This window comes from Macaca fascicularis, chromosome 16 (genome assembly GCF_037993035.2).
Source record: "Macaca fascicularis isolate 582-1 chromosome 16, T2T-MFA8v1.1".
Lineage (NCBI taxonomy): Eukaryota > Metazoa > Chordata > Mammalia > Primates > Cercopithecidae > Macaca > Macaca fascicularis.
In genome coordinates this window covers 61,255,313-61,276,091 of record NC_088390.1, presented here as the reverse complement: position 1 = coordinate 61,276,091, position 20,779 = coordinate 61,255,313, and the positions used below count along the sequence as shown (strand labels likewise).

Sequence of the window (20,779 nt, the reverse complement as noted above, 5' to 3'; positions counted from 1 at the left end):
AGCTATTTGAGTGTATGATGTCTTCTGGAACTCAGGCTATCATTTGAGCCTAACGCTAGGCTCTCTGCGCCCTATACTCTTAGTAGTACTGGTAAATATTGGTTGTGTGAACAGTGCATGCTGTCTGCAGGGACAGACCTGGGTTAGGGGGCCAGTGCCCTCACTAGTAATTATTCTGGGACTGTTCTGCCTCCATCTTCTACCTCACAGGATTAGAATTAAACGTGATCTATTTATGCCACCTGGAACATGTATGAACTAAAACATCCCCTCTTCTGAGTTCCAGGCATTATGTGACATGTCGTGAGGTTGGCCTCTTTTCCTCTCACCCACATTTTCTTTCTTTTCTTTTTTTTTTTTTTAGGCAGAGCCTTGCTCTGTTGCCCAGGCTGGAGTGCTATTGAGCCTTGCAACCTCCGCCTCCTGAGTTCAAGCTAGTCTCCTGCCTCAGCCTCCCAAGTAGCTGGGATTACAGGAGTGCACCACCACACCTGGCTAATTTTTGTATTTTTAGTAGAGACAGCGTTTCACCATGTTGGCCAGGCTGGTCTCGAACTCCTGACCTCAGGTGATCTGCCCGCCTCGGCCTCCCAAAGTGCTGGGATTACAAGCAAGCATGAGCCACTGTACCCAGCCACCCACATTTTCAAAGTCTCTCCAAAACAGCCCTGCTCCTGGCAGCACTGGGGGGTCATCCCCTCTCCCCTCCCTCAGCCCTTCCACAGCCTCAAAGAAAACAGAATGGAGAACAGCAGACAGGTTGATTCATAGACTTTATCGGCTTCTTTTCCACCCAGCAGTTTCTGCAATGACAACCGCGCCTGTACAATACACATGGTTCACTCTGTTAAAGCTGCAGGGCAAGGGGAGGGGGCTGGGGGGTCCCTGGGCAGGCATCAAGGTTGGGGTGAGCAGCAGCAAAGACTGGGCCAGTGTGTCCCAGCATTCGACCCAGAGGGTGGTGGCAGCTGGAGTTCCAAGGCTGCTGGAAGGGGTCAGGAGGAAGGCTGGGAAGCTGGGGGCCGCAGGGAGAGGAGAGTGCATCAGCAGTAGCAGGGAGGGGGCAGGGAACAGGAAGGGGCCCATGGGACACTGTCAGGGCAAGAGGGCATGGGGCACAGCGCCTGCCTATGTTCATAGAGGATTTTTGCCACAGGAACAAGACAGATCACTGTATAAAAGGGTCTGTACAACATTACCTATGATACAATGTTCACATATGATACAAGGCTCTTTCCCTCTTTGAGTTTTAAAAAATAAATGTACAATTCCAGAACTTTGGGTAAAAAATATATACACCCTCATAGCAGGAACAGCAGCTGCTTTTGCTACTGCTATTGCTGCCTCTTCAAAAGGGAAAGAGGTGGTGCCAGAAAGAAGGGTGAGGCTGTGCCAGGAAACCTCACCCAGTAGCTGCCAGGAGCCCCTGCACCCCTCAGGCCTTGAGGCTGGTGATGGGAGGGAGGGGAGCAGAGGTAATAAAGGCCTTGCCAGAGTCCGGTGGCGCCTTTACAGTCTCCGCCATCCCCCTCCCCCACTTTGGGGCTGCCTGCCCCAGGTATAGGGATCCACCCCATCCCAGCTCTATGGGGAGGACAAAGGAGGAGTCAAGACAGGGTGAGGGAGGCCGGGCGCGGTGGCTCAAGCCTGTAATCCCAGCACTTTGGGAGGCCGAGACGGGCGGATCACGAGGTCAGGAGTTCGAGACCATCCTGGCTAACACGGTGAAACCCCGTCTCTACTAAAAAATACAAAAAACTAGCTGGGCGAGGTGGCGGGCGCCTGTAGTCCCGGCTACTCGGGAGGCTGAGGCAGGAGAATGGCGTAAAAACCCGGGAGGCAGAGCTTGCAGTGAGCTGAGATCCGGCCACTGCACTCCAGCCTGGGCGACACAGCGAGACTCCGTCTCAAAAAAAAAAAAAAAAAAAAAGACAGGGAGAGGGACAGAGACCATGTTGTTGGTGTCAGACACATGAGTCAGAAGGGGGATGCCAACTCCCTCCTTAGCAGTTAGATACCCCAAAAAGCAGGAATGTGGGCAGCAGACACCCCTAGCTCCTGATACTGCTCTACCCCAGCCCACTGCAAGGCAGGGGGAGGGTCCTCTAGGCAGCTGAGGCCTGTGTTTCCCTGAGCATCTTTTACCCTCTCATCAGAGTCCATTCCCGGACCTTCCAGAGGCCTGAGTGGGGGACTTGCAAGGGCTGACGGGTAACCCCTCCTACCTGCTGCCACTCCCTGCCCTGAAAAGCAGCTTGGCTCACCAGCCTGGGCATGCAGGGCAGCATGAGGAGCTGAGCAGGGAGTGTGGGGGTGGAGAAAGCACCCCGTACCATCCAGGGGCAGAGTAGACAAGGGTAGCACCAAACAGAAGGACCCCTCCCCAGTACACCCAACATCCGCCCTCAATTACCAGATGCACTCCTGCTCCCTAAAAGGAGACATACACACACACACACACAGAGCAACATAATATTCCTTGGGGTCCCAGCCCTGACCAGGAAGAAGCTGGACAGGTGGTGGAGAAGGCTGCCAATCCCTCCCACAATCCCACTCTGCAAGGCAGAAGGGTGGGCGGCATTCTTTCCTGCTGGGAAGAGGAAGTTGGAAGCTCCATCCCCAGAACAGATCTCGATGGGAGGGATAGAGGAAGGAGCTTTCTGCCCCCTTTCTCAGAGGGGACAGGAACCAGCAAAGTGTAGTTTTGGCTTGAAGGAGCAATGGGGAGAGGACTTCAGCAGGATGAACAGACTTATGGGTCCAGGGGTAAATCCATCCAACTCTTTCCCGTGGAGCAGGAAGTTGCTCCGTGGGAAAGATGTCAGATGTTGGTTGAGACATCGTGCAAAGTGCTTGAGTGCCAGGTGCCCAAGGATCTGGCGGGTCTGACTGGAGCCTCCACTCTCACTGACTATTCGCCTCCAGCTTGTAGGAGAGCTCGAAGAGGAGGTTCTGGTTGTCGATGACCTGAAACTGGCGCACGTAGGCCTTGGTCTGCAGGTGATGGGGGGATGCCTCCATGTCCAAGCCTAGTGGGTAAAGAGGGAGAGGCAGTCAGGTTCCCAGCCTCCCTTTTTCCTCTACACACACACCGGGCAGAGGATCAGGCTGTGGAATGAGACAGATGTTGGGCAAGAAGGCCTCTGCAGAGGCAAGGACAGAATGGGGAACCAGCAAGTGTATGGAAATACACATTTGGACAGGGAGTTCTGCCCTGAACCCTCCCATTCAGTCAAAGCTCTACCTGTACTGCTTTCAGTACCCTGGGTACTCACAAAGGGGCCGGCTCCGGTATTTGCGGATTGTTCTCACTTTTTCGGCCACTGAATGCTGGGAGATGACAAGGAATGAGCCCTGAAAGGGGCAGAGAAAGAGGCTCCCCCTCTTATGCTCCCCCTCCGCCATTCTCCAACTCTGCTTTACTCCCTCCAGTCTCCAATTCTGGAGGGTCTCTGAAGGACCAAAGGAGTGGGTGTAACAGAGTGCCAGGTGAGGGGGAGGTGGAGTTGCCCCCAAGCTGCCTGTCAGCTCTGCCACCCGTGGGTGGGTTGCCACAGTGATGCCACCAGGGAGACAGTCAAGAGTCTGTTAGGCAAGCTGGGCACTTGGAGGAAGGCTGCTATTTTTGGGAGGTGATGAGAGAGGGAGAGGATGCAAGCCCCTCACTTGTGGGACTAGAGGTTTGCAGTGCCACTCACTCACCAGCTTCTCAATGTTCACCAAACCATCTACAAGGGTCTTACTCCCTTCGTGCAGAAAAGTCAGATCTAGGGGATGTGGAGAGAATCCAATGTGAGGAAAGGATAAGAGAGGAGGTCCAAAGGGGCCCCTGCACCTGAGGACCCCGCTCTTCCCCAGAACCCACTGTGTCTGGGGTGGGGGGCTCCTCTCCAGGCGGATACTCAGGGCTGAGTCGAGAGGGGGCTGGAAGTCTGAAGCGGGATATAGGAGAAGGGAAGCATGGGTGGAAGCAGCACAGCTTGGGAGTTACTCTCTCACCTTTGAGGATCAGAGGCACAAAGGGAATCACAGGGGGCTTCATTTTGGAGATCACTTCTCGGTAGCTTTTGTGGTTCCTGCAGGGGTCCTAGTATTCCACAGGAGAGAGATCAAGGGACAGACTGGCCAATGCATCCCAAAGATGTCCCCAGCTTCCTCCCTTACCCCCTGCCCTGTATACATTCCTCATCAGATAGGGGTACTGGGGGTTTTCTAATGGTGTGGTGGGGAGGGGCCTGACTACTCCCCCTTTACTTCAAGAAACACAGGGGCGCAATCCTTCCACCCTCCCCCTCCAGCATGGTAAGGAGGGTGGGGGTCGCACACACACCCTAAACACCTTGAAAGGAAAGCTCGAGGAAGGGGGTTTATGGGAACAGAGGGTTTCTGGGCTCTAAGTCCAAGAGCAGAAGAAAGAGCCAAACCCACTCACCGTCAGGTTCTCAAATTTGCGGAACAAGTTCTTGAATTTCCCTGGCAGCTTCTGCAGAATTTGAAGGAAGGAGAAGGGATATCAGAGTGGAGCTCCTTGGGTTACATGGGAGCCTCGGATTAATTCTCCCTGTTGGAGGGTAAAAGGGCCTGCATGGCTTGTAAGGGGCTGGGAAGCTGGTGGGTGGGGAAATGAAGTCAGGCCTTGGCTAAGTCTAGAACCTTGAAACAGCCCAGAGGAATTCATTATTCTGGGGAAGGCCAGGTCTCTCTTATGTAGGTGCTTTGTACAAAGATGGCCCCACTGACTATGGCTGAAAATCAGCCCAACTCCCACAGCCAAGTCTGCGACCTGACCTGGCCAAGGGCTGCCTGCTGCGACTCAGGCGGGATCCTGGCTTTTCACTCATTTGCACAAAGACAGGGTCCATTAGCCAAGCTGTGCGCCCTGGGGTTGCGTATGCCAGAAGAGGGCGCCTCTCTCCAATTGGCACAAAGACTCCCACCAGGCCAGCGGCCGTCCCGAGAGGACGCAATTCGGGGAGCCCGGGATGCCCAGATCCCCAGGTAGGAACGGAGGGGTCTCATCACCTCCCAGGTGAGTCGAAGGCGACTGACAGCAGCGTTGTCCAGCCCCATGACCACGGCGTAGAAAGACAGCAGGTCCTGGTTCTGCTTGCAGCTGCGGGGGTGGGAGGCGGGGTCAGGGGCGGGCGGCGGCGCGGGCCTCGGGCCTGGGCTCCCCCTCCCGCCGACGGCCGCACTCACAGGGCCGCGATCTTGATGAACTTCTTGAGCAGCTGCGCGCGCTTGCCCGGGGCCTCGCAGAGCAGCACTTCGGTGGCCACCCAGTGCGTGACCTCGCTGCAGCGCTGCAGCAGCAGCTCCAGGTTGGCCGTCTCCCGGCGGCCACGCTCCCCGTGGAACACGTAGTCCACGAACTCCAGCTGCACCCACGGCAGCGGAGAGGCGGCCAGGGCGCCCGTCAGTGAGGGGAGTGGGTGGGAAGATGGCAGTGCAAGGCGATGAGGAGCGAAAGGCAGGAGGGCGGGGGCGGAAGGGGTGGAAAATAGAAAAATAGAAGGGACAGGAGGCGGCAAAGATGCGGAAAAAGAAAACAACCCGCATTAATAATATTTCACCAGCTACTGAGCACTTACTAGGTGCCAGGCAAGCGCTCACGGCTGACATCCTCAAGACAACCATCTGCTAGGCATTATTGTCTCTGCCTTATTTTATTTCTTTAATAGTGAATATTTTAAAAACACAAATCCTGGGTCAGGTTCTGTGTAAGCAGCACTTGGGCCCTGAGCCACTCTGCTCTGAGGTCTCTCTCTCTCTGCGATTTTTTTCAGATGGGGGAACAAAGAGAGGTTACGGCCATGCGTTGCCCAAGGGCTTGCTGCAAGTGAGCCTTGAACCAGGATGTTGTGCTGCGAACACCGTCTCCCAATGGCACATTTCTCCCTCCAGCCCCCCAGCACAGCGCCAGCCTCGGTCCCCACCTCGTGCACACATCGGAACAGCTCCCAGTGGAAAGCAGTTAGGTGGTTGGCAACGTCCTCAGGCTCCACTCGGTGGATCTCCGTGTCTCCAGGGGAGACCTGGATCTCCTCGGGGAGGGGCACCTGGTGGCAGGCAGGGGTATAGGAGCTGGGCTCCTGGTGGCAGGATGAGAGATTGCTCACAGGCCCCCTCAGCCCCTCCATTCCAGCCAAGGCCTTGGGAAGTTCTTACCAGAGCCTCATAGCTGTCCCGAGTACAGGCAAACAGGTGGCTATTGATGCCCAGTGTGGTGAAAACACAGTCCTCAGTGGGCTGGAGAAGGACCTTCTCTGCAGGAGAAAGAGCTGCTCATCCTCAGCCCCTGCTGCCTGGACCCTCACACACACCCCACACTTGGCTCTGTCCTATCCAAAAACTCCTCACCCCACACTGACACATTATAGACGAATGGAACTCATATTATCACCAGTTTATGCCATATTTATCTGGAATTGGTCAAATGATGATTTCTTTTGCATTTGTAACTTTTTTCTACTCCCTTTCTTTCACAGCTTTTCTCTTACTCTGTTGTCCTTGTGACACCGGGAAGGCTGAAATGTTTTCCTACCGTAGAGGAAAACAAAGCTTCAGCGACATTGCTGGCTTTCTGCCTTCCCACTCATCCTGTGTCTTTAGCCTGAGAAATGTGGCATCCTTACATACACCGGGAGGTTAAAGGACCAGAACACAATCCATAGGTGAGTGATGGGCAGCACCTAGGTCAGAACCTGAGTCCTAGACCAGGGCATCCCAAACTTTTTTTTTTTTTTTGAGACAGGGTTTTGCTCTTGTTGCCCAGACTGGAGCACAGTGTCACGATCTCGGCTCACTGCAACCTCCGCCTCCTGGGTTTGAGTGATTCTCCTGCCTCAGCCTCCCAAGTAGCTGGGATTACAGGTGCACACTACCATGCCCAGCTAGTGCCTCCCAAACTGTAGTAGGCACAGGAGTCTCCTAGGGGTCTTGTTCAAATGCTGATTTGAACAAGACCAGCAGGTCTGGGGTGGGGTCTCATATGCTGCATCTCTTTTAGAGACAGAGTCTTGTTATGTTGCCCAGGATGGAGCACAGTGCCTATTCACAGGTGCAATCATAATGTACTACCTTGGATTCCTGGGCTCAAGCAATCCTCCTGAGTAGCCGGGACTGCAGGTTTGCACCACTGCACCTAGCAAGATGTTGCATCCTAACAAGCTCTCAGGTGATGCACCTGAGGCTTGTCCCAGGACCATACTTTGAGTAGCAAGGGCCTAGAATTCAGTCTCTTCCCCTCCCACAGGGCACTGAGCTTGTGAGTTTCTCCTCTCGGAGCATCAGCCCAGTTCTTCCTGACCCTCACCTCCTGAGGAGGCCACAGCTACCAGGATGAGGGAATCCTCACGCCCCGCGGGCTCCTCTGAATATTGAAGTTTCTCCGTCACAGAACCCAGAATGTCCTGCACAGATGCTGAAAGGCGGCTGCGTATGGTCACGTAAGAGTGGTCAGGCATGTATACGCGGCAGAAGACTGGACGGAAACAGGAAAATGGCTTTCAACAGAGGGCAGAGTGGCAGCAGCTGGAACAGTTTCCTCCAGGGTGCCACTGTTCCCCACCTCTGAAGAAGGTCCTGTGAAAGGGGCTGGTTCTACCACCCAGATACCACTGAGGGTGCCCAAGACCCAGAGACATGTCCGCCTGAACCACTCAGGACACCCTGCCCCTCCTAATGCCCACACTCACTCTCATCAGAGCCCCGGAAGGCCACGCGGGTCTGCAGACAGGAGTCTATCCGGCGGAAGTGGCGGAAGAGTGGCTTCACCTGCTTGCTGGGTGGCTGACTCTCCTCTGGAATCCTGGCATGGACACAGCTGGGCATCAGCACGCCCTGCCAGGCATATGGACAACCAACACCAAGCAGGCAACATCAAGCAAGAATATCAGAATTGGGTCAAGGATGTACCAGCAACAGTTTCAGAAGGTGGTTAAGGGGGTCAGAAGAGAGGACAATGAGCAGGATGGGATAATTGTCCAAGTAATCCTAATCAAATGCCACCTTTTCCATGAATTCTTCTCTGGTCCACCCCACCCACCAGGAAGGTCACTTTCTTGTCTCAACTACTATAGAACATTGGGATAATGTTTATGTTCACCTCTTATCTCTTCTATGAGATTGAGAGTTTTTGAGGACTGGGATTTGGTTCCTACTGAATATTTTTTCATCCTTCAGGGCCTAGCACACTGCTTGGCACATGGTAGGTAGTAGGTCATCAGCCATTTGCTGAATTTTGCTGAAAATAACTTCACAGTCTGGGAAGGAGATAGACAGGCATCCAGCTACTTCTAAAGCCAGGCAGGAGGCGTTGATGATGTAACAAAGGCACCAGGAGGGTTCTGCTGGTGTGGGGAAGGAGAAAGCTATTCCTAAAAGGAAGATCTAGGAAGTTTTCATCAAGAAGATAGCATTTGACCTGGGCCTTGGAGGAGAGCAGGAAGAGAAGGAGGTGGAGGCCAGGTGCAGTGGCTCACGCCTATAATCCCAGCACTTTGGGAGGGATTGGGAGGCCGAGGTGGGCAGATCACTTGAGGCCAGGAGTTCAAGACCAGCCTGGCCAACATGGTGAAACCCCGTCTCTACTAAAAATATATAAATTAGCCAGGGCTTGGTGGTGTGCACCTGTAATCCCAGCTACTTGGGAGGCTGAGGCAGAAGAATCGCTTGAACCCGGGAGGCGGAGGTTGCAGTGAGCCGAGATCACACCATTGCACTCCAGCCTGGTGACAGAGCAAGACTCCATCTCAAAAAAAAAAAAAGAAAAAAAAATGTCTGGGTGCAGAGGCTCACGCCTGTAATCCCAGCACTTTGGGAGGCCAAGGCGGGTGGATCATGAGGTCAGGAGATCTAGACCACCCCGGCTAACACGGTGAAACCCCATCTCTACTAAAAAAAAAATACAAGGCCGGGCACGGTGGCTCAAGCCTGTAATCCCAGCACTTTGGGAGGCCGAGACGGGCGGATCACGAGGTCAGGAGATCGAGACCATCCTGGCTAACATGATGAAACCCCGTCTCTACTAAAAAAATACAAAAAACTAGCCGGGCGAGGTGGTGGGCGCCTGTAGTCCCAGCTACTCGGGAGGCTGAGGCAGGAGAATGGCATGAACCCGGGAGGCGGAGCTTGCAGTGAGCTGAGATCCATCCAGCCACTGCACTCCAGCCTGGGCGACAGAGCGAGACTCCGTCTCAAAAAAAAAAAAAAAAAAAATACAAAAAATTAGCTGGGCATGGGGGCCGGCGCCATAGTCCCAGCTACTCAGGTGGTTGAGGCAGGAGGATGGTGTGAACCCAGGAGGCGGAGCTTGCAGTGAGCTGAGATCGTGCCACTGCACTCCAGCCTGGCCGACAGAGCAAGACTCCGTCTCAGAAAAAAAAAAAAAGAAAGAAAGAGAAGGGGGTGGGAGGAGGGCATTCTGGCATTCTGGGGTGGACAATATAACGGACCGTGGGAAGTTGGAGAGTGCAGGAGTTGAGGTGTTATGGATGGATGGGATGCAGATGAGATGGGAAGGAACAGCAGAAGGCAGAAAGGGAAGGGTATCCAATGCTGGGATGTTTCACTTTCTCTTGGAAGCATGGGGAGCAGGGATGCCTTTGGAACAGGAGCATGAAAGATCTCTCTAGTGTCAGCACAGAGAAGGGAGAGAAGGATGTTAGACCACAAGCTGAGGCCTCCCTAATTGTGCTGGGGACAGAGAAGAGAGAAACTAAAAGGGCAGAATGGATGGATGGATGGATGGATGGATGGATGGATGGATGGATGGATGCAGTGGTGTCCTGAAGCTGGTTCACACTGGCTCACAAGAGCATATTGTTAAGTTCTGGGGAATTTTGCCAACTGTTTTTTAAAGAGCCATTAAAATATAAATAAATAAATATATCTCCATATATATGTTTTAAACTTATAGTCAGGCCAGGTATGGTGGCTCACACTTAGAATCCCAACACTTTGGAGGGCCAAGGTGGGAGGATTGCTGGAGCCCAGCCTGGACAACATAATGAAACCCTGTCTCTATTGAAAAATAATAATACAAATTAATAAATCATACATAAAATTTGTAATCAAATAAGTTATTATAAAAAAAGTAGTTTCCTTCCTGTTTCACTTTTTTTTTCTTTTTGAGATGGAGTCTCGCTCTGTCATCAGGCTGGCGTGCAGTGCCACAATCTCGGCTCACTCCTGGGTTCAAGCGATTCTCCTGCCTCAGCCTCCCGAGTAGCTGGGACTACAGGCGCATGCCACCATACCCAGCTAATTTTTGTATTTTTAGTAGAGACGGGGTTTCACCATGTTGGCCATAATGGTCTTGATCTCTTGACTTCGTAATCTGCTCACCTCGGCCTCCCAAAGTGCTGGGATGCTGGGATTACAGGGGTGAACCACCACACCCGGCCCACCTTTTTTTTTTTTTTTTTTCTTGAGACGGAGTCCACTCTGTCACCCAGGTTGGAGTGCAGTGATGCAATCTCAGCTCACTGCAACCTCTGCCTCCCGGGTTCAAGACATTCTCCTGCCTCAGCCTCCTGAGTAGCTGGGATTACAGGCACATGCCACGGTGCCCGGCTAATTTTTCTATTTTTAGTAGAGACAGGGTTTCACCATGTTGGTCAGGCTGGTCTCAAACTCCTGACCTCATGATTCGCCCACCTTGGCCTCCCAAAGTGCTGGGATTACAGGTGTGAGCCACCGCACCTGGCATTTTTTTTTTTTTTTAGAGATGGAGTCTCACTCTGTCACCCAGGCTGGAGTGCAGTAAGGTGATCTCAGCTCACTGCAACCTCCGCCTCCTGGGTTCAAGCAATTCTTCTGCCTCAGCCCCCCGAGTAGCTGGGACTACAGGCGCGTGCTACCATACCCGGCTAATTTTTGTATTTTCAGTAGAGATGGGGTTTCACCATATTGGCCGGGCTGCTCTGAAACTCCTGACCTCATGTTCTGCCCGCCTCGGCGCCCGGCCCTATTTTTTTTTTGTAGTGAAGACAGGGTTTCACCATGTTAGCCAGGCTGGTCTTGAACCTTAAGTGATCCACCCGCCTTGGCCTCCCAAAGTGCGTGAGCCACCTTGCCCAGCCATTTCACTACCTTTTACTGCATCTACAATATGGTGGAGATACTACATAATGGCCTGTGCTGCACGTCTCTTCCCAGCTCCTCCTTCAGTGCTGTCACGTTGGTAGCTTGAAATCAGCCATGGTGACAGAGTTTACACTGTAGGAATCAGCAAAAGCTACAAATCAGGGTTCTTTCTCCTGTAGCACTGGTTGTTAAATATTTACCATTACACCACTGGATTATCAGACAAATGAATGGGAGAATGGACAAAAAAGTGACTGGAGACAGCGCTTTGTGCCACCCTCCTGTGAGAGAAAAGAGCTGAAATAAAACCATATTGGAAGCGGGGCACAGTGGCTCACACCTGTATTTCCAGCACTTTCGGAGGCTGAGGCGGGCAGATCACTTGAGGCCAGGAGTTCGAGACCAGCCTGGCCAACATGATGAAACTCATCTCTACAAAAAGTACAAAAATTAGCCAGGCAGGGTGCACCCCTGTAATCCCAGCTACTCAGGAGGCTGAGGCATGAGAATCACTGGAACCCAGGAGGTGGAGGTTGCAGTGAGCCTAGATTGCGCCACTGCTCTTCATTCTGGGCAACAGAGTAAGACTCTGTCTCAAAACAAACAAACAAGCAAATCCATATTGGAGCCAATAGGCCAGAGGCAGCCCCTGTAGTAGACGAACGCAGGGAACCTCTTTCCTGTTCCCACCCCTGCCCCACTCCCCCTCACTTTAGTTCCACCGTCTCCACCAGCTGGTGCAGCCTCAGAGTGTCCTCTCGGAGGCCCTGGTAAAGGGACTCGTCCTTCATAATTAGCAGGTATAGATCCTGGAGAGAGGAGGACAAAGAAGGTGAAGGAAGGGGTCTCATCCCAAGGGCTACTCTCTGCAGGGGCCGGGCAAGGTCTCCATGCCTTTGAGCACAGGAGAGCCATATAAGCTAAAGCCCCCTGGCATCTCTTCCTTCCAGGAACCCAGCATAAGAAGTACGGCTCCTTCACAGGGGCCCCCTTCCAGAGCTAATAGCCTGTTTACCCACCTTCTCTTCCCCCAGGCCCACCTTGATGATGTGGCCGGCCCCCTCTTCCTCTTGAAGCAGCCCCTGGTAGGTGTCCAAGAAATGGAGAAGCATGGCTAGACAGGCCTGCTTCCGGCCCAGCCCCTCAGGGCCCTCCATGCCTCCTGCCCGAACAAAGCTGACCCTTAAGTTAAGAAAAATCCCTAGGTAAGCAGACCTGAGGAACTGAGAAGCAAGATGGGAGGCTAGGCTGGGTGCAGTGGCTCACGCCTATAATCCCAGCAGTTTGGGAGGCCGAGGCAGGCAGATCACCTGAGGTCAGGAGTTCGAGACTGGTCTGGCCAACATGGTGAAACCATGACTCTACTAAAAATACAAAAATTCGCCGGGCATGGTGGTGGGTGCCTGTAATCCCAGCTACTCCGGAGGCTGAGGCACAAGAATCGCTTGAACCCGGGAGGCAGAGGTTGCAGTGAGTCGAGATAGGGCCATTGCACTCCAGCCTGGGTGACAGAGGGAGACTCTGTGTCAAAAAAAAAAAAAAAAAAAAGGAAAAAAGCCCAAGTGCGGTGGCTCACACCTGCAATCCCAGCACTTTGCAAGGCTGAGGCAGGTGGATCACTTAAGGTCAGGAGTTTGAGACCATCCTGGTTAACATGGTGAAACCTTGTCTCTACTAAAAATACAAAAATTAGCCGGGCATGGTGGCAGGAACCTGTAATCCCAGCTACTTGGAAGGCTGAGGCAGGAGAATCTCTTGAACCCAGAAGGCGGAGGTTGCAGTGAGCCAAGGTCACGCCATTGCACTCCAGCCTGGGCAATAAGAGCAAAACTCCATCTCAAAAGAAAGAAAGAAAGGTGGGAGGCTAAATTGCCCCCAAATATTCTCTAGATTTGGGGCCAGAAAGAAAGGAGTTTCAGGGGTCCTGGAGCCAAGACCTCCTAATGCCCCAGCCTAGGCTTTTGCTTAGGGTAGATAGTGATGACCACTTGACCACATCCAGCTCCTGCAGGTTAGACAGGTTAGATTTTCACTTGAGGATAACCTGCCCAGACCCTTCCAACCTCTGGCCAGCCCAGGGCCTGGAGCTCACAGTGCACCTAATAAAGGCCAATAGTGTTTACCACAAACCTAACTATACCTCACTGGAAGGCCTGGTGTTTCTAAGACAGCTTGTTACTTTATTTGTTTGTTTATTTAAGAGGGAGTCTGGTTCTGTTGCCCAGGCTGGAGTACAATGGCACGATCTCAGCTCACTGCAACCTCTGCCTCCTGGGTTCAAGCGATTTCTCCTGCCTCAGGCTCCCGAGTTGCTGAGACTACTAGGTGCCCGCCACCAAGCCCGGCTAGTTTTTTGTATTTTAGTAGAGACGGAGTTTGACCTTGTTGGCCAGGCTGATCTCAAACTCCTGCCCTCAAGTGATCTACCCGCCTCAGCCTCTCAAAGTGCTGGGATCCAAAAGCATGAGCCACCGCACCTGGCCAAGAGCCTGTAACATTGTACTCAATGGTCTGACATTTACAATTAGGTCTTAAAATAACTCTGTGAGAGGCCCATGCTTACATGAGACCCTATGAATAGCCCATCCAGCGGCTCCTCTCTAGCAGACCCTACTGAAGCACAACCGTGGCCTGATGTTTACATCAGACCCCAGCATAACTCACTGGGCAACCAGATGTTTTAGAGCAATAATTCAGTGGGGATAGAGGCGCCTTTAGTAGAAAAATAACACCATGGCTGGGTGCAGTGGCTCACGCCTGTAATCCCAGCACTCTGAGAGGCCAAGGCAGGCAAACCACTTAAGGTCAGGAGTTCGAGACCATCCTGGGCAACATGGTGAAACTCCGTCTCCACCAAAAAATACAAAAAGTAGCCAGGTGTGGTGGTGTGCGCCTGTAGTCCTCAGCTACAGGGGAGGCTGAGACAGGAGAATCACTTGAACCCAGGAGGCAGAGGTTGCAGTGAGCCGAGATCACACCACTGTACTCCAGCTTGGATGACAGAGCAAGACTCCATCTCAAAATAAATAAATAAATAAATAAATAACACCTTTCATTTGTACAGGGCTCTGCAGCCTCCAAAGCACTCCCATATCTGCTATCAGAGTGATCTTCATAGCAGCTCATAAATAGGCAGGGCAGGTGCTATTTACCTCCATTTTACAGAAGAGGTAACTGAGTCCCCACAAGGTTAGGTAATCTGTCCAAGTCACACAGCTGATTAGTAGAAAAGCTGGGACTGAAACCCAGGTATGTTTTCTTTTCTTTTCTTTTTTTTTTTTTTTTTTGAGACAGAGTCTCACTCTGTCGCCCAGTCTGGAGTGCAGTGACGCGATCTCGGCTCACTGCAACCTCCGCCTCCTGGGTTTGAGTGATTCTCCTGCCTCAGCCTCCCAAGTAGCTGGGGTTACAGGTGTGTGGCACCATGCCTGGCTAATTTTTTGTTTTTGTTTTTTTTTTTTTTGAGATGGAGTCTGTCGCCCAGGCTGGAGTGCAGTGGCCGGATCTCAGCTCACTGCAAGCTCCGCCTCCCGGGTTTACGCCATTCTCCTGCCTCAGCCTCCCGAGTAGCTGGGACTACAGGCGCCCGCCACCTCGCCCAGCTAGTTTTTTTTGTATTTTTTAGTAGAGACGGGGTTTCACCGTGTTAGCCAGGATGGTCTCGATCTCCTGACCTCGTGATCCACCCGTCTCGGCCTCCCAAAGTGCTGGGATTACAGGCTTGAGCCACCGCGCCCGGCCATTTTTTGTATTTTTAATAGAGATGGGGTTTCACCATGTTGGCCCTGCTGGTCTTGATCTCCTGACCTCAGGTGATCCACCCACCTTGGCCTTCCAAAGTGCTGGGATTACAGGCGTGAGCCACCACACCCAGCCCCAGGTATGTTTCCTAGGGGAGAGTTTAGGCTCTGAGATTGCATGTGGGATGGAGGGAGTGGCTCCCTTCTGACCTCTCCTTTTACAAACTCCACAAAAGGATATTACTGGTGTAGCTCCTGCAGAAATTTCTCCGTCGGGAGGAAGAGAGAATGGGTAAGGACAATGTCATCCAGCAGGATATCTGTAAAGATCAGTGGGCACCACGGATGTCAGGAGGGCACTTCCAGAATGAAACTGGAAATGCAGTGCCTCCTTCTCTTGCCCCTGAGGGCAAGTTCTCTTTAGCCAGGCTGGAGCCCCAGCCACCTGCCCCGTCATGCTCTGCACACACACACACACACACACATGTGTAAAGGTTCTGGGCAGCCGCTGCGGGGGTGGGTTTGGCAGCTGCCAAGGCAGCTGAAGGGAAGTGGGGGGCGTGCCTTTGATGGCCATGTGCACTTCTCTTCAGAGTATGTGGGAAGTTGGTCAGATAACACACCAAGCTTGAGTTCTGCCTGAAAAAAGAAGTAGCCCACAGAAGATTCTCTAGACAAAGAGTATTTCCAAACACAGAGGTTAGCATCAGTGGGGAGTGTGTGTGTGTGTGTGTGTGTGTGTGTGTGTGTGTGTGTGTGTGTGTGCGCGCGCGCGCGCGTGTGTGTATCCCTCTTCTCCTCCCCATTCCCTACCTAACAGCTTTGAGTTCTAACTAGGCAGGTGGGAACCAGCCTGACTGGAAGAGACTGCCATTGCTCTGATCCCAGAACCTTTAAATAGAAATCCTGTGTCCTTTAGGTGCCCAGAGACAGAAGGGTTAATGATGGAATGGTGAAGGGGAGCGGCTCCTCTCACCACCCCTTTCCCCTCCACACCCCCGTCTGGGCCTGGCTCAGCCAGTCAGCCGGGTACAAGGTCGCCCTGACTTGCAGCCAGCCCTGGGGTGGGGCAGGGCCGCCTGGCACACACAGACAGGCAAGGTGCAGGGAGGGAGCCAGGTGTCCTCACCAGGACAGGTTAGGGCCAGGTCCCCAGGCACGGTCCCAGGACAAAACCAAGACTTCTGACTGCCTTTGGTTCACTATCCCCTGTGGTCAGTTCTAGCAACGATTTCATTTCGCAAATGTGAAACTGAGGCCCAGAGCTGGGAGGGACTTGCCTGGAGCTGGAATAAGAACCCAGAACCCGAGGCAGGCAGAGTGTTAGGGTAAAACCTAGTGGTCAGAGGGGGCTGCTTGGACGTTGGAGAGGCTTTGGTAGGTTAAGAGTAACTTCTGTAAGTTCTCTTCTCCCACACACCCTGGGAGGAGACCAGGATGACTTGAGAACATTGGTTTTATTGGAGAACATCAGAGTGGCAGGTTAAGCTGATTCTCATTCACCCTGAGACTGGTTTGGAATTTCCCAAACCAGTTACTCTGGGAATCAAGGCTTCCAGATAACATGGGTGACATTTCAGGAGTCTTACCCCAAGGGAGAATGAGCAGAGCATGTGGCACCAGGCCCCTGTAAATGGGGAAAGACAGTTTCTCCCTTTTCCTCCCTGCCCAGCTACCCTGCTGTGTTCTTACAATGAGTCAGCCCCCAGCTCTGACCCCCAGCTTCAGGGATGGGGGTGAGGAAACGAGAGGCCTGACATCCTTCATAGACTTTATCTCACAGGATTCCTAAGCTGGAGCAAAGGAAGAGTAAGATGGAGCAGAGTGGAAGAGATGCTGATATGGGGGCCACAGTTGGGCATCTGCCTTTTCCAAGGCAGGCTCTGGGCCAATGTACAGCCTCCCTAGGGAATGTGTCATAGAGACACAGGGTGTGTGGTGTAGGCGGGAAGTTATGGTTAGGAGAGCTGTGTGTGTCTGATATTTTTCTAATTAAATCCAAAAGGTGTCAGCTCCCCAGGGCAACTACAGTCTGCACCAAAGGAGAGGACCCAGGTCTTGAGAAGGATCTAGGAGAGTGGAGCCCCCCTCCACACATCTAGGTTGGGGTTCCCTGCCGAGGGCTGAGAGCAAGTGTGAAAGCCCTCAGCATTAGGGTCTCAGCCAGGGTTCCCAAACCTCAGACCCTCCTGGGCTTAGTGCAATGCCTAGAGCTAGACCTAGAGACCCCTAGGTCTTCTACCTCAGCCACTAACCAGCCATTTGGGGCCTTGGTTTCCTCAAAGGCCCCTTAGTAGGGGTGCTGAAAGGGAATGGTGAAATAGTATCATCATTTAGGGAATAAGCTTCTCAGGGTGTGGTGATTATGTTTTAAAGAGGCCGTGTGCCAGGTCCAGTGGCTCATGCCTGTAATCCCAGCACTTTGGGAGGCCGAGGTGGTGGGGGGGCGGGGGTGAATCACGAGGTCAGGAGTTCAAGACCAGCTTGGCCAAGTTGGTGAAACCCCGTCTCTACTAAAACTACAATTAGCCAGGCTGGTGGCTCATGCCTGAAATCCCAGCACTTTGGGAGGCCAAGGCAGGCAGATCACGAGGTCAGGAGATCGAGACCATCCTGGCTAACACGGTGAAACGCTGTCTCTACTAAAAATACAAAAATTAGCCAGGCGTGGTGGCACGCGCCTGTAGTTCCAGCTACTCGGGAGACTGAGGCAGGAGAATCGCTTGAACCTGGGCGGTGGATGTTGCAGTGAGCTGAGATCGCACCACTGCACTCCAGCACTCCAGCCTGGGTGAGAGTGAGACTATGTCTCAAAAAAAAAAAAAAAAAAAAAAAAAAGCCGTGTGCTGAGGCCTGCCACCAAAAGAGAAGAGTGGAAGCTGGAGGCGCTTGGATGCCCTGGATGCTCCAGGGCCCTGATGCCGACCCAGCCAGACACCTTCTGAGTCTACCCCAAGAAGAACACTATCCCCCCCACCAAACTGCTAAGGACAACGCATCCCTTTGCTGATGCCTAAAAGGCAGCTTGGGGCCTGTGCCTGTCTGGCACTTCCTCCTGGGGTGGGCCAGCCTGCGCTGTGCAGGCCTCTGAACAGTCAGGGACCCCAGGGTTTTCAGGGCTCAAGCACCTCTGGCGGGTGGCATGGCTGCGCTGGGCAGCTTCCATCTTAATGTGTCAGGCCCTAATTTGGAGCCACAGGAGGAGGTATTCAACATCAGGGACCCATGGGAGTCAGTGGCTACAATGCCCAGGGGAAAGGGAGGGTGACTGAAGGAGAGTAAGAGGCAAGAGGCTCAGTTGCTTCTCCAGATGGGGGTGAGGCTGCTGTAGGGAGGAAGGTGGGTACTGCCCTCCTCTTCCGCGGGAGGGTCTGTGCCTCCGCTAGGCCCCTAGCCGGCTTCCGCGGACCATTCAACCCCATAACCAGGCCTCAGCACGGCGCCACCCCCACGCTCCAAGGGCAAGGAAGAGGAGCCGGGACCAGCCCCTGCTCCGGGTGTTCAAGCCCACTGGCTCCTTACCTGAGGCGCCGCTGTCCCTGGTGGCCCCTCCAGCAAGCCGTTCCAGAACCCGGTTCAGAAGATGCTCCGGCCGCTCGGGGGCGCCCAGGGGGGCCCAGGGCGGCGAAGTCAAGGGCTCGCCCGGGGACAGCTCGTCAGATGAGTAGGAGGAAGGGGAGCGCAGGGGCCCCCCTCCCCCGAGCGGCCCGGGCCCTGGCACCTCCTCCAGCTGCAGCCAGCAGGGCCCCCCGCTGCCCGGCTCCTCCGCGACCCCCGCTGGCTCTCCCCCTTCCTCCTCAGGGGGCGGCTCCAGCCCCAGCTCGGCGGGGGGCTCCCGGAGGAAAGCGGGGAGCAGCAGGCGAGACACGCTCTGACGCCGCTGCAACGACCGCGGTCCCCCGGCTGGACAGCCGCCCCCGCCGGGTCCCCCACCCCCTCCAGGCCCACCGTAGCTCCCCGGACCCCCGCCGGGACCTCCCGCCACCGTTCGGCCCGCCAGCTGCGACGTCTGCTTCTTCAGAAATTTCTCCAGCGGCTTCATGCCCCCCCCGCCCCTCTCCTAGGGGCCGCCGGGGGACCCAGGTGTCCCAGGCGCGGGCGGGGGGGCGGACGGGGACACGATGCTCAGAGCTGGAGGAGCAGAGGACCGTGCCAGGAGCCGGACTGGGGGCCAGAGGTGCCGAGCCTCGCTGGCCAGAGTCCAGTGGCCAGTAGCCGGGGGAGGTGCCAGAAGGAAGGAGTGCCCGCTCTCAGCAACCCCCCATGCCGGCTGCAGCTGGCACGCGGCCCGAAGAGTGGGCAGGCTGCGGGGCCGGTGCCCCCGGCTCTGCGCTGCGGCGGCAGAAGCAGCGGGCGGAGCGCAAGGCTGAGAGGACGCGGCAGCGGCTGCGCTCCTGGCCGTGAGGAGGGGGAAGGTGGCAGAGCTGAGACCGCGCCCCCTCCTCCAGTCCCCGCCCAGTCCCCGCCCCTGCCCTTCCTGGGCCCGCCCCCGCGCCACACGAGGCTTGAACTCGCGCGCTGGGGTTGACCACGAGGGAAACAGTAAGGGACTTGGGTTCTGAGCAGAAGAAATTAAGGGCAAAGGTAAGGCAGAGATTTACCAATGGGGAAGGATTCTTGGCTCAAGGGATAACTGGGTCTCAGCATCATTTCAAAGTTAGGACAGGTCTGTGACCTGGACACCTTGACTCAACTACCTGTGTACCCAAGTCAGGCCTAAAGATTGCTGAACCCATGAGTGTGCACCTTTCCCATACTCACAGGAATATGTGGACTTTATCTTCCTTCTGTGAGAAGGGCTGGGAAGGCCTCGGGTGAATTAGCATTGCCACTGGAGGCGGTGCCCATCTGTCCTCTCTGGTAGGGCACCATAGGTGGTGTGGGCCTGGTCTGTGGGCAGGTACTGGCAGGCAGGTAGGAGCCAGGCAGGGAGCAGCAGGTTGTGGCAGGTCTAGCTGGGGTGAGGAGGGGATAATAGGCAGTGGGGAGGAGACCAGGAGCACAAGGGCACCTGGGCCCAGCTGGCAGCAGAAGGAAGCAGGGCCATGGAGACAGGTGACAAGCCCCAGAACTGCCAACTATCATTAAGCACAGAGCCCAAGTGTACATAGCCATGGAGTGGGAAAAGTGGTACCAAATTAGCACTCCAAGTAATCCTTACTCCTGATGCCCACGCCAGGAGCATTCTGTCCTTAAGGATATGCTGCCCCAGAAGGGGGGGAGGGCAGCGTAAAGCCATGTTAAGTGTGAGAACATCCAGGTTAGACTTACTAGGCGCGGAGAGTGGCAGCAGGTTCCGAGTGGGTTGAGGCTCTCTAGACAATGCCCCACCCCTGTTTACCAAGCACCAACCAGGCAGGGACAGGAATGCTAATGGCTGGGAGTGGTAGTAAAACTCAACAGGGTGTGTACGACATACATATCAATGTATGTGCATATCTGTTCCCATGTGTGCTAGAGCATGTGTTCACAGAAATAAAGCTTTGCACACCCATCTGTTTGTGGATTTGGAAACAGTAAAAAGACGACAGTGCACAATTTTGACTAAGAAGCTGTATCAGAGGTCTGAGTATCAGCTTCCTGTGCTCCCCTTATTGGACACCCCAATATCCCCGGGCTTGAAAGGGGAAAGTGGCTGGAATGGGTTGGAGCTCCCCAGGTAGCATTTTATGAACTGAATAGGAAGAGGGAAGGGCTTCTCTCCCAGCACATGCCACAGTTGCCAGATTAAGCCGGTTGCCTTGGTAACCTTCTCTCTGGGCAGGATTTGGGAATTGTTGGTTAGGAAGGGCGAATTGGGGAGTGTGAAGGGTGTGGGGGGTTGAAAATAAAAGGGACTGAAAGACTTCTGGAAGCTAGAAGCTTGGGACACAGGACCCCAGCACTCCCCCAAATGCTCAAGGATATCAGGCAGAGACTAAGTTCAACATTTTGAATCAGTGAGGAGAGCC

At 54.1% G+C, this 20,779-nt stretch overlaps 1 protein-coding gene and 1 long non-coding RNA gene across 4 annotated transcripts; one reads left to right on the top strand and one right to left on the bottom strand.

Annotated features, from left to right (window-relative positions):
• Positions 1-760: 760 nt before the first annotated feature.
• Positions 761-19,003, bottom strand: RAPGEFL1 (Rap guanine nucleotide exchange factor like 1). Of its 2 annotated transcripts, none has more exons than XM_005584079.5 (15): positions 18,351-19,003; positions 15,070-15,148; positions 12,129-12,264; positions 11,800-11,897; positions 7,698-7,810; positions 7,316-7,483; positions 6,169-6,266; positions 5,937-6,059; positions 5,200-5,378; positions 5,023-5,113; positions 4,433-4,483; positions 4,000-4,087; positions 3,703-3,767; positions 3,276-3,354; positions 761-3,029 (listed from the first exon to the last, which is right to left on the bottom strand). In XM_005584079.5, the coding sequence occupies exons 1-15, from the start codon at positions 18,868-18,870 to the stop codon at positions 2,905-2,907; spliced, it is 2,013 nt and encodes a 670-aa protein (XP_005584136.1). In that variant the 5' UTR covers positions 18,871-19,003; the 3' UTR covers positions 761-2,904. The 2 variants fall into 2 exon arrangements, with proteins under 2 accessions (XP_005584136.1, XP_005584137.1); XM_005584080.5 differs by having other exon boundaries at positions 3,276-3,330.
• Positions 4,936-8,150, top strand: LOC107127830 (uncharacterized). Of its 2 annotated transcripts, none has more exons than XR_001486087.4 (4): positions 4,936-4,998; positions 5,787-5,973; positions 6,489-6,674; positions 7,256-8,150. It is a non-coding gene; the product is annotated as an uncharacterized lncRNA (long non-coding RNA). The 2 variants fall into 2 exon arrangements; XR_001486088.4 differs by having other exon boundaries at positions 4,936-5,029.
• Positions 19,004-20,779: the final 1,776 nt, after the last annotated feature.